The following is a 17,246-nucleotide window of genomic DNA, read 5'->3' on the forward strand; positions in this document are numbered from 1 at the left end:
GAAGAAGAAGAGTCAGCCTTCTCAGGAGTCCTCTAAGAAACAACAAACTGTGGCAATCCACGCTGCTATTATCCCTGCTGCTGTTTCTGCCGTCGGATCCACAGCTCAAACACCTACCAGTAGGTATGCTGGTACCTTCCCTATGTGAAACAAGTGCAATTATCATCACCTCACTTCCAACCCATGTCGGGAGATGCTTTGCAACAACTGTGGCAAAAAGGGCCACACTGCGAAAAACTGCAAAACACCAACCCAATCAACAAATCAATCTTCCAGAGCGGGTGTCAGATAGGCCTGCTATGGTTGTGGTGAAGTCGGGCATTTCAAGAGGAACTGCCCCGAGGCGGAAACTGTTGGTAACACCGGGAGAGTCCTAGCTATGGGACGAGAGGAGGCAGTCGCCGATCCCACCGTTGTCTTGGGTACGTTCCTTCTCGACAACTCTTATGCTAGTATCCTTTTCGATTCTGGTGCTGAAAGAAGTTTTGTTAGCCATTCATTCAAACATCTCCTTAAGCATAATCCCCAACCATTAACCGAAACATTTACCGTCGAGATGGCTAACGGTGAGAAAGAAAGCGCTAGCGATATATTCATAGGCTGTACCCTTACCCTAAATGATCATTCTTTTCCCATCGACCTAATGCCAGTTTCCATTAAGAGCTTTGATGTTATCATTGGCATGGATTGGTTGAGTCCCAATCATGCAGATATCCTTTGTTATGAAAAAGCCATCCGTCTCAATCTCCCATCTGGCCAGACTCTCATGATCTACAGCGATAAACTTAGTTCCAATCTTCGCATCATTTCCTGCATCAAAGCTCAAAAGCTTCTGCGAAAGGAGTGTTACGCATTCCTAGCTCATGTAATCAACGAGAAACAGGAGGTTAAAGACCTCGAGAGCATCCCCGAAGTCTGCAACTTTCCTGATGTCTTTCCAGAAGAGCTCCCGGGAATTCCTCCTGAACGTCAAGTCGAGTTTTGCATCGACCTAATTCCTGGAGCTAACCCCATAGCCAAGTCTCCATATCGCTTAGCTCCAACAGAAATGCAGGAGTTATCCAGTTAGCTTAATGAGCTGCTCGACAAAGGGTTCATCAGACCGAGTTCCTCACCCTGGGGAGCCCCGATATTGTTTGTGAAGAAGAAAGATGGATCCTTTCGGATGTGTTTAGACTATCGTGAGTTAAACAAATTGACCGTCAAGAACCGATATCCTCTTCCTCGAATAGACGACCTTTTCGATCAACTTCAGGGAGCCAGTTACTTCTCAAAGATAGACCTTAGATCAGGGTACCATCAGCTTCGAGTTCACGAGAATGATGTTTCCAAAACATCATTCAGGACTCGATATGGACACTACGAGTTCATAGTGATGCCCTTCGGTCTAACCAATGCATCGACTATGTTCATGGACCTGATGAACCGGGTGTATCGCCCCTTTTTAGACAAGTTCGTCATCGTGTTCATTGATGACATTCTTGTTTATTCTAAAAGAGAAGAAGATCACAAACAACACTTGAGGTTAGTGTTGGAAACGCTGAGAACGGAGAAGCTATACGCGAAATTCTCTAAGTGCGAATTCTAGATTCGGAAGGTAGCTTTCCTTGGTCACGTGGTAAGCGAGGAGGGTATACACGTGCACCCGTCCAAAATCAAGACGATAGAGAATTGGTCAGCATCGAAGACACCCACAGAAATCTATCAATTCTTGGGTCTCGCTGGCTACTATCGCAGGTTCATCCAGAATTTTTCCAAAATCGCCAAACCCTTAACCACTCTGACACAGAAAGGTGTACCCTTTTGTTGGAGTGAAAAGCAAGACGTTGCCTTCCGAACATTGAAGCAAACTCTGTGCATCGCACCTATCCTGTCCCTGCCCGAAGGAACAGAGGATTTCGTTGTCTATTGCGATGCGTCCAATCAGGGTTTAGGCTGTGTGCTTATGCAGAGAGGAAAATTTATCGTTTATGCCTCAAGACAGCTAAAGGCACACGAAGTTAACTACACGACTCATGATCTAGAGCTAGGAGCAGTGGTCTTCGCATTGAAGATTTGGAGACATTATCTTTACAGAACCAGGTGCACGATCTTTACTGACCATAAAAGCCTGCAACACATCTTCAATCAGAAAGACTTAAACATGAGGCAACGCCGATGGGTAGAGCTACTCAGTGATTATGAATGCGAAATCCGCTACCATCCCAGTAAGGCCAATATGGTAGCAGATGCCCTTAGCTGAAATAAGAGTTCAAGCCACAAAGTGAAGACGTTGACGATGACCATCCATTCCCACTTATCCGTACATATCCGAGAAGCCCAGTTGGAAGCCCTAAAACCAGAGAACGTGTTGAATGAAGCTTTGAGGGGAATGGATAAGAAAATTGAGATCAGAGGTAATTGAGTTTACTGTTTCATGGATCGAATCCGGACCCCAAAGTTTGGAGGTTTCAGGGAAGTTTTTATGAACGAAGCTTACAAGACCAAATACTCTATTCACCCAGGTTCGGACAAGATGTACCTGGATCTCAAGAAACAATACTGGTGGCCAAACATGAAAGCCGAAATCGCTACCTTTGTGGGCAAGTGTCTGACTTGCGCCAAAGTAAAGGTCGAGTATCAGAAGCCCTCAGGTCTGCTCCAGCAGCCCGAGATACCTGAATGGAAATGGGAGATGATTACTATGGATTTCATCACCAAATTACCTAGATCTCCGAGTGGGTACGATACCATTTGGGTAATTGTCGATCGTTTGACAAAATCCGCTCACTTCCTTCCGATCAAAGAATCATTCAAGATGGAAAGACTTACGCGAACCTACATCCAAGAGATAGTCCGACTGCACGGTGTGCTTGTGTCCATTATCTCCGATCGAGATAGTAGGTTTACCTCAAGGTTCTGGCAGTCCCTTCAGAAAGCTCTTGGAACCAAGCTGGATATGAGTACAACTTATCATCCTCAGACAGATGGACATTGTGAGAGAACTATCCAGATTTTGGAAGACATGCTGAGAGCATGTGTCATCGATTTCGGAAAGTCATGGGACACCCATTTACCCTTGATCGAATTCTCGTATAACAACAGCTACCATACCAGTATCAAGGCTTCCCCGTTCGAAGCCCTCTACGGTCGCAAGTGCAGATCCCCTCTATGCTGGGCCGAGGTAGGGGACACACAGCTAGCCAAGAGTCGAGTCCCCGACAGTGCTCTCACTGGTCCTGAAATCATCTGCGAAACCACCGAGAAAATTATCCAAATCCGAGATTGACCGAAAGCTTCACGAGACAGACAAAAGAGTTACACCGATAAACGACGGAAACCTTTGGAATTCCAGATTGGAGACCGTGTTCTGTTGAAGGTCTTGCCCTGGAAAGGCATAATACACTTTGGAAATCACGGAAAACTTAACCCGAGGTACATAGGACCTTTTGAGATCCTCGCTAGGATTGGTCCCGTAGCCTATAAACTCCGACTACCTCAAGAACTTAGCAACATCCATCCTGTATTCCACGTCTCAAATCTTAAAAAGTGTCTATCCGATGAAACCCTCGTGATTCCTCTTGATGAGATTGAGATCAACGAAAACCTAAACTTTATGGAAGAACCAATCGAAATCATGGACCGAGAGATCAAACGTACGAAACAAAGCCGTATCCCGATAGTGAAGGTTCACTGGAATGCCAAGCGGGGACCCGAGTTCACTTGGGAGCGCGAAGACTCGATGAAGTAGAAATATCCGCATCTTTTTCCAAATCCATGATTTGTATCTTAATTTTAAATTTCGGGACGAAATTTTCTCTAACGGGGGGATAATGTGACAACCTGTAATTTATTCCGTCATTGTAAACCGTTCCCGTTAAATAAAACCGTTTGTATTTCGAAAATTTTCCGTTAACTTTTGGGTTAAGTTAATTAAATTGAGACCTTTATTATGATCTCGTGAGTGTCCAAACCCATTTAAAAACACGTTAAAACATCCCAATTTTTTTTAATTGGAGAATTTTTAGTTTCGACCACGTCGGGTTACGACAACTAAGTCGAGTACGATCATAAGCCTCGTTTAACGTCAATAGCGGGTAGATTTCCATCGGGCCACAAGCTCAAGCCTTATATAAAGGATGAGTGAACTTCAATTTAGCTTTTTACCACCACCTCATAACTTTCTCTCTCTACTATCTCTCTAAAACTCGAGTTTAATCCAAAACACCCCTTTCAAGCTTCAAATTGGTAAGTAATCTATCCTAGCTTGTTACTAAGCTTGTTTATGATGCAAATTCGTGTTTAAACCATCCAAATGCATCAAAAACTTGTGTTTACGGTCCAGGAACACCCCCAAACCGTGAACACCTATAAATGGGGTTTTGAAGCCCCAAAACCCTTCCAAGTCCCTTCTAGTGCTTAGATATGGCTTAAGGACTTGCATGTACGAGATTTGAACACCAAAATCTTACCATTTGAGGAGTAAACATGAGTTTACGGCCCTAGAACATGCTTGGACCGTAAAACCTCATTCATGGACCATAAACACCATTTAAGGGTGTAAAAGTGTCCCTAACACCTTGTATGGCTTAGATTCGGGTCTAGAACTTTGTATGCTTAACCTACAACCACCAAAACACATGAATCATGGACAAACATGAGTTTACGGCCGTAAAATCATGTGTTTATGGTAGTAAACTCACCAAGAACACCTTCATAAACCGTAAACTCCTTTCCAAGGTCAATTCAAGTCCCGATCACTTCCTAAGCCTTTGATTCAATCCTAGAACCTTCCCTAGTGCATTGTAAGACCATTTAGGCCCTACACGCCCTTAGATGCTACCCGAACCACTCCTAACGCTTGAATTGAAGTGTTTTCACGCCTCAGAGTGTATATTCGTATCTAATTAGTAGTTCAAGGTCTAATTAGATACAACTATGTATCTCTTCATATTACATAGGAACCTCACGTGTATTCAAGCCCCGAACTGACACTTAGCTTCCTATCCGACACATTTCTCGACTGGTGAGTTCATACCCCTACCCTTTTTCCATGTTTTTCAATGTTTTCAGGGGGGAATACAAGCAAAAGTACATGGAAATCTTGTACTCAAACTTATTATTTCGTATGAAATGTTTCATATTCCGTATGCTTTTAACACTGGAAATCGTATTAACCAACCGTTTAACTTGCAGAGTTAGTTTTCATACTAATTGTGAAACTCATTATAAAATGTTATATTTTATATTTCACAAATGATTTTCCACATTATTACTGTTAAAAGCATTAATCTTAGAACTTTGATACGTCCTTGGTAACACTCCCCCGAGATACGAGAGTGAAGGACACGTCCTTGATAACACTCCCCTGGATACGAGAGTGAAGGACTAATAAACAGAGTTTCCAGTATTATTACTTTTAAAATGTCCTTGGTAACACTCCCCCTAGATACGAGAGTGAAGGACTACTTTTAAAATTCATTAATCTTAAGATTGGAGACACATCCTTGGTAACACTCCCCCTAGATACGAGAGTGTAGGACTACCCCTGTAACCAGAATCTCCTGGAGGGAGAACGTGACTTGAGTGTATAGATCTATACGGGATTGACTACCCCGCACCTGGCTGTTAGCTACAGTCGGACCGAAAGGTCCAAGGGTGACAAAAGTCATAAAACGATATTGGCTCCGTTCCGAGCCTTATCTAGTCTATTGTATGGTTATGGAACTCGCAATCTAGATTATGAAAACTTTTCTAATTACTTATTAGTTTTATATACGTGTTAAAACTAATGTACGTTTCTAGGATAACTAGGCTTTCAAGAAACTTCACACAAACACTTTAAGTATGGTAGATACTTGTACCCTGCATTCCGAATCGATAACCAATCACAAACTTTTAAGGAAAATAAGGGTTTTTCTTGGGATAACTAAACTGCTCTTAACCAGATTGTGTAACAAACGGACAACTAAACTTTGCTTATAAGAAAATATGGGATTTTCTTGGATAATAACTTTTTCATAGAACCAAAGGAAACTTGTTCATTTTCAGAAACAAACCGCTTATGAACTCACCAGCTTTATGATGATATTTTCAAAACTGCTTGTATTCTCAGGTCCGCATTAGACAGGTACCCCGCGATCTTTTGGAGAAGACGGAGCATTTTAGCAGTCCCGTCTTTACTTTTGTTCATTTTGGATGTATATAACTATAATTATGTATAACTTTACTTACAATCAAATGTAAATACTTCTATGTAATGTAATGGTTGTGTTTACTACGTTTACTATGTACATTGGTTGTGATACTTTACATGACGTCACCTCCGCCCCGGAACGTTTCCGCCTTCGGTTTCGGGGTGTGACACTCACTTATGTTTGTTTTTGTACAGATTTAGTCATTGATTTTTTTTGTATATATTTATTCACTTATGTTTTTAATTTTGTACACATATGACCATCACGTTTGATGGCCATATGTGTACAAAGGCAAAAACATAAGTGGCTAAACGCATACAAAAAAATATAAATGACTAAATATGTACAAAAATAAACATAAGTGACTAAAATATGTTATCATTTTAGTGCATTATCCTTTTTTTGCAAGTTAGGACAATGTATACATATTATGTGCTTGTGCGCTTGCTTTCACTTAAAGCTTAAGAAAACACTAAGTGTATTCCCTGATCATATTCAATGGACACAAAATCTTGGTTTATATCCTAAGATGTCGGAGACTTGGGTCTAGGTATTTCTCATTATTTCAATTCCAAATGTGGTGGTTCCTTTGTTGATAACATGGAACCTCAAGATTTTTCTCCTTTTCATTGCTTCTCTTATTTCTTGGTGTTTAAAGACACAATAATCATCTCCTTGTCAACACTTATGGAATACATCAATTTTCTATGACAATATAAGTGATATAAGTTTAAGCAAAACTTGTACCTTGCATTCACGCACTAAGAAATTGCAAAACCACTTTCGTTATTTTATTGCTTCAAAGTTAAATATCGTTCTTGAAAAATTAAGTGTGGAAAAAGAAGTTGGTGATATATATTGTATAAAATAACTTCTAAGGAAGCATTTAAGAAATTAAAACCAGGATTGGGTATCATATAACACAATCCTAAAGTTTATGTACTTACATGCTTTTTTTTGTTTTTAATTTGGATGTCTAAGAAAGCCTAATTCAACATTAAAAGTTTGTTTTCTTAAATAGTTGATTTTCTTCCACAATTGAAACATTAAGATTTTATATGGGATGGTTGCACGTTTACTCATTATATGTGAAGTTGTGAACGTTTGCCAGTCATCAAAATCCATCATTCATTGTTTTCAGATTCTCTTTTTCACTATTCAAAATTATTTCGATATGCTTTTGAGAATACCAAATTACCAGTTTGGAAAAATTATTTTGAAATTGATTTTTTAATAAAACTTTAGAGCGAATTGCAAGAAAGTCACTATATTAACACAAAATTTCGATTTTGACACCAATTTGTTTTCTCAATTATGTCACTGTATTTATAATTTTTTTGCAATATCAACAAGATGACCAATTCTCATTTTTCTCCTAATAACCATTTTTCCTGAATTGCAATAAAGTCACCAAGTTAACCAAAATTTTGATTTTGACACCAAGTTTAAAATGGCAAAAAAGTCACTATATTACCACAAAATTCCGATTTTGACACCGAATTTTTTGCCCAATTACGTCATTAAATTTACAATTTTGTTGCAATATCAACCAATTAACCGATTCAGGAGATGTTATTTGGTTTAGAAGCTCGAGTTGTACAACAAATAAATAAATGTCGGTCCAATGGTTCAAGCTCACTTACAAGTAAGCGAAAATGGCATAGTACTCGCCCTTTCAGGAGATGTTATTGTGGTTTAAAAGACTGATTTGTACAACAAATAAATGAATACCCCTACAAGGTTTATTTAGTGGTTCAAAATCACTAAGCATCTCCTAGATCAAACTTGTTGGGGTCTTTATTTACATGTTTGTACAAATTGAACTTCTAACTCACAATAACATCTCCTGAAAGGGTGAGTATGCTCTTTTCACTAACTTTTAAGTTAGTTTGAACAATTAATTGACATTCAGATGCCATTTATAGAGAAATATTCTAAAGAGAATTAAACATTAAACATTATCATAAAATTGTCTCGTAAAAAAGGTGAGTACGCCCCTTTTTACTAACTTTTAAGTGAGTTTGAACCACTAGATCGACCTAAAAAGATATGTGAAATTGGGTTCGATTCAAACCTTATATTTGAAACTCAATCCTATCACATAAGATCTTACGTGGCTTCTACATAACATTATTTTCATGCCATTTATTTGACGACCTGTTAGATTGATGGTAATCATTCATTTGGTTGACATTGCAACACTTTTGGTTGATATTGCAAATTTTTTTTGATATTATAATGATTTTTTTTAGATATTTTAACAATTTTGTTGATATTGTAATGTCAATCAATTGACTGATTACCATCAATTAGCAGGTTACATAATAAATGGCGTGACACTATTGTGATGTGGAAGCCACGTCAGATCTTATGTGGTAAGATTCAGTTTCAATTATAGGGTTTGCATCGAACCTAATTTAACATATCTTTTTAGATCGATCCAGTGGTTCAAACTCACTTAAAAGTCAGCAAAAATGGCGTACTCACCCTTTTAGGTGACACTTTTTATTATAATGTTTAATATTTAATTTCCGGCAGAGTATTTCTTCACAAATGGAGTGTGAAAGTCAATCTAGTGGTCCAAAGTCACTTAGAAGTCAGTGGTAACACCCGATTTCCAGTTGAATTTCACTTTTAATTTTGAGATTTATGGGTGGCAACGACATGGTAAAATTATCAGCATAATGTGGCATTGTTACATGAAATGTGTGTTTCATTTAAGACACCATGATGTGGTCATTCAATGGCTACGTTGTGGTTACGATATTATGGAAAACCCTAAATTTTCGGTCCTTGATCCCTATTTAAAGGAAGTGATGGCTAGGGTTTCCTCCAACCTCAACCTCCATCACTTCCAAAGAGCCCTTGATCAACCCTAGACTCCTTTTGAAGTTCTTGACTCATTTTTGGTGATTTTGTGGTGCTCCAAGGAAAAAAAAGGAACTTTTTTGCATAGATGAAACAAGCAACTCATCTAAGTTTTGTAGCATATTTTGTCTCATAAGTGAGGTTTGAATGGTTAGATAAGATAAAGTTTTCAACTTTATGGCTCACCTTAGTCCCTTGGTCTCTATATCTTCGAGATCCAGAAGTTGAATGAGTTTTTGGAAGCCATACATGAGCTTTAAGTCATTTATACCCTTTTTGACCTAGTTGAGTGAAGGACGTGCATGGGTCATACATGTCCAGAAAGTTTGGATTTTTATAGACCATTAGGATCCCAAGAAGACTACTAGAAAGTATGAGTAAGGCGTTTCACAAATTAAGGAATCAATCTATTAAGTTTTCCAAGTGTAGTAGCCAAGACTGGGAAGATAGGTGCCACGACGTGGCGAAGGATGCATCATGATTGTTTTGTTTGGACTCTGCCACGACGTGGTGGCATGCTTGCTACAATGTGGTAGCAGATTTTTGTTGCGATTGAGATTGGATAACGTGATGTGCCCATGGGTTGGCCACGACATAGAGACTGCTGACCGTTAACTTTTTGACCTGGTTGGCTTTTGGTCAAATTGTGAGTTTTGGCATGTAGACTATGGTTTGCCCTTGGGTATTTCGATAGATAGGTTGTAGCACCGGTTCCTCGACTTTCAATCTATGGTTTTTTCATCTTTAAGTATGTGGTGAGTTTTGTCACTGTACCTTGTAGGATGCTAGATTATCTTTGTGACTCTTGCATGTATGTTGGGCGGGACCTGTCATTTGGGCAGGGGTCGTTATGTAAGTGGGACCCAGTATGAGGGCGAGGCCCATTGTAAGGGCAATGCCCGTTAGCTATGTGGGCGAGGCCCGATGCTATGTATGCTATGTGGTATTTCAGGGAACTCAGTAAGCTTTGTGCTTACGGTTTAAGTTTAAATGTTTCAAGTACGTATAGTTCCAAAGGTAAGGGCCTTGCCTGATCATATTGCATCCCATGTAGTTGATTTCCGCATTATCTATTTTGTTTACTCTGATGATTGAGAAATACATTATACATTGGTTGGCTTTTGGACAAATTATTGTATGGTTTTTGGTGGTTTAAAATAAATTTATTACTATTGTTATTGGGACATTACACGTCGGTGAAAAGGGCATACTCACCTTTTAGGAGATGCTATTGTGGTTTTAGAAGCTCGATCTATACAACAAGTAAATGAAGACCCCTACAAGGTCGGTCTAGGTGATGTTTAGTGACTTTGAACTACTAAATCAATCTTGTAGGGGTCTTCATTTATTTGTTGTACAAATCCAACTTCTAAACTATCATAACACTCCCCTAAAAGGGTGACTATGCCCTTTTTCACTGACTTGTAAGTGAATTTGAACCATTGGACTGACCTTCATTTATTTGTTGTACAAGTTGAGAATTGGTAAATTGGTTGACATTGCAAAAAAACTTGTAAATGTAATGACGTAATTGTGAAGAAGAAAAACTTGGTGTGAAAATCAAATTTTGGTAATAATATAGCGACTTTTTGTAATTTGAAACTTGGTAAAATTTTGGTAAACTTAGTGGCAATACTTTCGTTTTCGTTAAAAAATGGTCGATTGCAGTAATCACACGCCTCAACAACAGTGTGCAGTAATCATCGATTCATCATTCATCGAATCATCGACTCGTCCATCCTCCGATACAACGGATTCTACTATTCTAGGTGAGGGTCGATCACTTATTCGATTTATTAAAAATTATTCTTCTTCATTCTTGATTCTACTAGGCTGCTAATGTAATAGATTATGAGAAATTAAGGAATCAGGAATAAGGAATTAGGGATTATGAGTTTGTAAATTATAATTGTCAATTTAATTGCATACTTGAATCAGTTGAATGTTTGAATGAATTATTGATTAAATAGATTATAGATTTTTCAGATTCATGGTATGTTTACTTGTGTAATTGTTTAACTGTTTATCTTTTAACTATTTAGTTTTTTAGATTCTTGAATGTTATTCATGAATGTTTAACTGTTTATCACTATGTTGTATTGTCATTATGTCATATTATCATATTGAAATCTAATTGAATGATTCACAATGTTGAAAGAAATCAATAATGATTTTGAAATAGATTATTAGAAACAGAAATTAAATTATGAGATTATGTTTATTGTATTATTGTTTATCAGAAATTTGGAATTCAGAAACCATAGTGTTTAAAAAATCAATTATGTTTATTGTTTGTAAAATTGTAGAGATAAAGGCTAAACAACCATCCGATAGTCAAAAACGTAAAAAAGAAAACTAGATGAAGAAAAGAGAAAAATTGACGTCGGTGCTCTAGATAAGTTTATCCATAGACAACCTATTGAAGAGCATATTGAAGAGCACATTGAAGAACACATTAAAGATCACATTAAAAAGCATGTTGAACAGCAAGAACATATAGAAGTAGAAGAGCAAGAGCCCGTTAAAGAGCTTGTTGATATATATGATCCAAGAAAGTGGAAAAAACTTAATTCTGAGGAAATTAAACTTTTGGTCCATAAAGGTCCTAAAAGAGATAATAGTATTATGTATGGTCCCTATAATAAATTTGGTAGACGACTTTCTGCAGCTTTATATACAAGAACTTTACCAAATTTGGAGAAGTGTGATAGAGAATGACTAGTATATTCGAAAGAGCTAGACAGGGTATTTTGTTTCTGTTGTAAAGTGTTTAGAAAAGGGATTTCAAAAGGTAAGTTGGATGGTAAAGGCTATTAAACTTCAACTTGTGGATGTACGGGAAGCTTTACTTCAAGTTGGAGAAAAAGATAATGATGCTACAATTGCAAGTGAAGCAACTTAACTAGCAGAAAAAGAACTTGACGACTTTGAATTTTTGGTATCAACTGTTATTTGGTATGAAGTACTAAACTATGTGAATATTGTGAGTAAAAAGTTACAATCAAAGGATATGCATCTTAATAATGCTATAACAGAAATAAACAATTTGATTGGGTACTTCAAGGAGTATAGAGAAACTAGTTTTTCAAAAGAGATTGTTGAAGCTAAGGAGATTGCTATTGAAATGGGTATTGATCCAATGTTTACACAAAAGCGTTTGATTGAAAGGAAAAAAAGTTTGATGAAAGTTCAACTACCAAAGTTTCACTTACACCTAAAGAGAATTTTAGAGTCAATTATTTCTTATTCATTGTTGATTAACCTATTTCTTCTCTTGAGACAAGATTTGAACAATTCAAAGAGTATGAAAAAGGTATTCGGTTTTTTATTTCCACATAATTTGAGGGGAATTGAAGATAAAGATCTTAAGTCGTATTGTCATCGTCTTGAAAAAGCACTCAAGTTTAAAGAAAGATCGGATATTGATGCCGAGAAACTTTATACGGAGTTGAAATTATTTGAGACAATGAAAACCGATGAATTTAGCAACCTTATAGATGTTTTGAAGTTTTTGAAAGAACTTGATTGTTTCCCAAATGCAAGTATTGCATATAGAATATTGTTGACTATTCCAGTAACGGTTGCATCTGCAGAAAATAGTTTTTCGAAATTGAAGTTTGTGAAATCTTACTTACGCTTCATAATGACACAAGAAAGACTTAGCGGTTTGGCAATGATATCTATCGAGAAAGAAATCTTAGAGAGTATAGACTATGAATAGTTGATCAACCAATTTGCAATCAGGAATGCTAGGAGAGTTTCACGGATCGTCGGTTAGCTGTTAGGATATGTAATTACTTATTAAAATAGTACGGTTTTGCTTTGTTTATTGCTATAAAGTTTATCGTCATTTGAATAAAAAAATTAGTTTATATAATTTAATTCATTACACGTTACGGCCTAAGGGCCTTTTTTATCCATCTCGTCTTGCGCATTTGAATCCTCAGAACCGACCCTATTAACTGTATACATTCAGTCCTTATGACCGACTATTCCAAGTAAACCGGAAAAATTGACTTAATAGGGTAATATATTTCTCACTTTGTACACATTTAATCATTAATATTTTTTTGCACATTTAATCCTTAATATATATTTTTTTGTTACAAAATAAATCTTTGTTATTTTGTACACATTCAATACTTATGACCGGTTTCTTAATGTTTTTTTCACGACATCCTACGCAGGACAATCATTAATGATGTGTTCGATGTTGTTTATGTTTATGGTCACCGCGACCTCAGTTGCTTAGGTCATGTGTTTCGCTTAGGTCTTGTGTTCTGAACGTCATAACTTCTTCACACAATCTCATATTCTAACGACCATTTTATCCACGCGTTCGTATTTAAGTCTATTATATTTTTCGTTTAAATTACTCCTGTTAAAAGTAATATATATAGTTTTACTTATGATATTTATATACATGTGTTTTTTATGAATATATGTATGACCATTAATTTATAAAATCATAAGTAAAAATATATTATTTTTTAATGGGAGTAATCCAAACGAAATTGTATTACACTCAAACAAACACATGGATATAAAGATCGTTAAAATCTGAGATCGTATGAAAATTTTACAACGTTCAGAGCACAAAACTTAAGCACCAAGGAATAGAGGAAACGTTGACTATAAACATAAGCAACGACAGACACCTCATTAATGAATGTCCCATATATGATGAAATTAGAAAAACATAAATAAATCATTTATAAGTATTGAATGTGTACAATAACAACGATCACTTATTTTTACAACAAAAAATTTAAGGACTAAATGAGAAAAAAAAAACATTACTAAATGCGTATAAAGTAAGAAATATATTACCATATTAAGTCATTTTTTTTGTTTACTCGGTGATAATGACTGAATGTGTACATATAAACAAGTTAAAAGACAAATATAAATGAAAAAAAGAACTCAATAACCAAATTTGGATAAATCGAAAAATATATGACTTTTTAAATCATTATTTTTTCATAATACAAAATTGCCTGTTTGAAAATTTATTTTGAAATTGATTGGAAAAGTTTGACATTTAATCTCGCATTTTAAAATATTTCTTACAGCCATAATCGTGCTTTTTAGGAACCGATTTCACCACCCACCATTGGGTTTCTCATATGGATATTTTAACTTCTAAAACCATTGATTAATGGTTTATTCGTTGACCTATCTATCAGTCATTCGGCCTGAGATACGAAATGAGGATTGTGCTTTCAATGGTTCTCAATAGTAACACGTGGCTAAAAGGTTGGATCCATCTCCCGATTTCTCTCAGTCGGTCACCCAGAATGTAAAAGGACAATTTTATATAAGTATATAACCACTTTTACTGTTCATATAAAAACAAAACTTTGGTAGAAATTTTTGTATCTTATCTTTTTATATTGTGAATAACCAAAACGTAAACAAATTCTATGAGAAAATTCATATATAGTGACTTAAACCCACTTCTATATTTTAAAAGTTTATATTTGTTGGAATTTTTTCCAACACTATTTCTTTTTAAGTGTGAGAGTTGTACGAGTATAAGAGTATCAATTTAGAGTAGTTTTAGAGATCCACTATGAGTATGAACCTAGTACTGTTTAAGTTATACCGTAAAGATCCCGATTATAGAGTGTCACATCCAATAATTAATTTACTTCCTTTTGGCTTCTTATCGGCTTACAAAAGAATGGATGCTAACAATTACGTGGAATCTGGTTATTTACTCTATAGCCTCTAGGTATATTCAAAATGTTTATAGTAGAACAAAATAAAAGTAACTCACTAACCATTCTTTATGTAGGTGCTTGACAGACTTGACTGGTATTTTGTGTGGAAATAGCAAGATACCTGTACATGTAGCATATATAATATATATAACCTTAGTGAACGTTAACTTTCTCTTCATCGTACTCATTGATGTTTTATTAAAATAATGTAAGACATGCTTACAGAATATGAACATTCAGACGATGGAACCCACAAGTTAGAACTACCCGTGTCAAATACGACTTTGAACTTCTGAGGTGGGGTACCAATGCCTATTTCACCAAAATATTGAGCATCCATATAGTTCTTTAATGCTACAATATCAGAGTCTTCGGAATCACCAAGATTTTTTGAACTTTGTCTATACTTCCTTATAAACGTCTTTAAGTTATAATCACCATTATTCAAAGCAAGGAGGGAAGCTATATCATCTGTTCGTTCGGTTTTCACTTTTTTCAGTCCAATCCTAACAAGCCCATCAGTTGATGTGGAAAATACCGGAGTGTAGAAAAGGGTTGACAAGAGCATTGAAATTGCTAGGATTTCTAGTTTACTCCCCATGTTAACCTGCAATGCGCCCACCATTAAGATTATTTAGCACATGTCACCAAGTATATATACAACAAAAACTCAAAACTTAATTGATATATCAAAGATAAGTTTCTGTTTATAAACGATAAACCAAATAGGTTACCACTTTTTTTAATAATTCCACATTTGAGACAAACTACGAAGTAGTGATGTATTAAGAAAACGAATAACATATAGATATCACCTACCGGTTAATATTTCTTCTTTCTTTCGGAAAAATAAAACCAAATGCAACCTCAAATCCCGTTAAACTTTAGTTGAAAAAACCACGAATATTAATAAAATACAGACTGAACTAATTCCGCTATTCCGCAAGGAATTTAGGGTTCATATAGAGTGAATGAATATATAGCTAACGCAACGCCGAATATCTCTCAGTTCTAACTGTCCAGTTACTCGGTTACGTGATCTCATTCGTATATTGTAGATACAACGGTGTCGCTCTAATAAGATGTGATTTTTGTGGTTTGACAAAACACACCTTATACTTTGGAGTTAAGATCATTTAGCTCCTAATGGTTTTGGCCTCAATTCTAGTTTGGTAGCTCATGCACTTTTGATCTTCAAACTTTGATAAAGTTAAACAATTATGACGTGGGTAAAATCGTCTTGTAAACCTTACAAATGGTCTATGTAAGCATGTTATTTTCTTTCGATCAGGTCTCTTAATTAACTCTTTTTTTTGGGAAATACTTCAAAGAAAACCCAACTTATCATCCTTCAAAACATGAAAAGAGAAATTAAATTGTCTCATATCTTTTATGCTTATAAATATTCCTACCTACTAAAATTATGATATTTGTATTTCATATTTATTTAACCGTCTCATTAAGATTATATTAGAAATATATCAAATAAAATTAAATTGAATGATGAAATATATTTATATATCAAATAAAATTAAATTAAATGGTGAGATGACACATGTTATAATGTTAGTGGGTAGAAATATTTATAGGTATAAAAAGTAGGGGTGAGCAAAAGCCGAACCGAAAACCAAAAAAACCGCATAAATCGAAACTGAAATCAAAACCGATGGTGCGGTTTTTAGTTTTGCAAAAACCGAAAATACTCGGTGCGGTGCGGTTTCTAGTCTTGCAAAAACCGCAAAAAACCGAACAGTACCGCATATATATATATATATATATATATATATATATATATATATATATATATATATATATATATATATATATATATATATATAACGTTGATATTCGTAAAAACCAAGAACTTATGACAATTAAAATTTCTATAAATATAAATATCTATCTTATCTATCAGAGGATGATTGTATATTTTTAAGCATATATTCAGTGGTATTTACAATAACAAATAATGTTTATGACATTTTTTAACATTTAAATATGAAAAGTACTAGTGATATAGTATCATTTTTATGAATACATTAACTGATATTCTTGTATGTATTTGTGAAACAAATAATATATTAAATTCGTATTATATTCAAACATTATAAACATGTTGGATGAGTGGTTATATAATTTAATTTCAAACCAAGAGGTGGTGGTATTGATTTATCTCCAATAAATGATTAGCACTCCTCATCTGAGTCAAAGTAACTCGCTGAGTTACTTGAGTTTTAGTAAAAAGGCAAAACAAAAACAAAAAAAAAAAACTAACAAAAAACCACAAAATAACCGAACCGCAATAAAAAAACTGCAAAAACCGAACCACATAAAACCGAACGGTGCGGTTTCTAAATTTCAAAAAACCGAAGTTGTGATTTTCGGTTCGGTTTTGGTCAAAAACTGCACCAAACCGCACCATGCTCACCCCTAATAAAAAGTAGGAGACAATTTAATTTTTCTTTCTACGATTGGAATA

At 35.6% G+C, this 17,246-nt stretch overlaps 1 protein-coding gene across 1 annotated transcript in view; it reads right to left on the bottom strand.

Annotated features, from left to right (window-relative positions):
* Positions 1–15,392, bottom strand: part of LOC111907864 (aspartic proteinase A1) — a 52,822-nt gene extending 37,430 nt beyond the window's left edge. The window contains exons 1-2 of the mRNA XM_052770391.1: positions 14,991–15,392; positions 14,828–14,888 (exon numbers count right to left, since the gene is read on the bottom strand). Of these exons, the coding sequence (XP_052626351.1) occupies positions 14,828–14,888; positions 14,991–15,392 (463 nt within the window). The remainder of the gene's footprint in view (positions 1–14,827; positions 14,889–14,990) is intronic.
* Between the last annotated feature and the right edge of the window lie 1,854 nt (positions 15,393–17,246).

Source organism: Lactuca sativa, chromosome 4, assembly GCF_002870075.4.
Source record: "Lactuca sativa cultivar Salinas chromosome 4, Lsat_Salinas_v11, whole genome shotgun sequence".
Taxonomy (NCBI): Eukaryota; Viridiplantae; Streptophyta; class Magnoliopsida; order Asterales; family Asteraceae; genus Lactuca; species Lactuca sativa.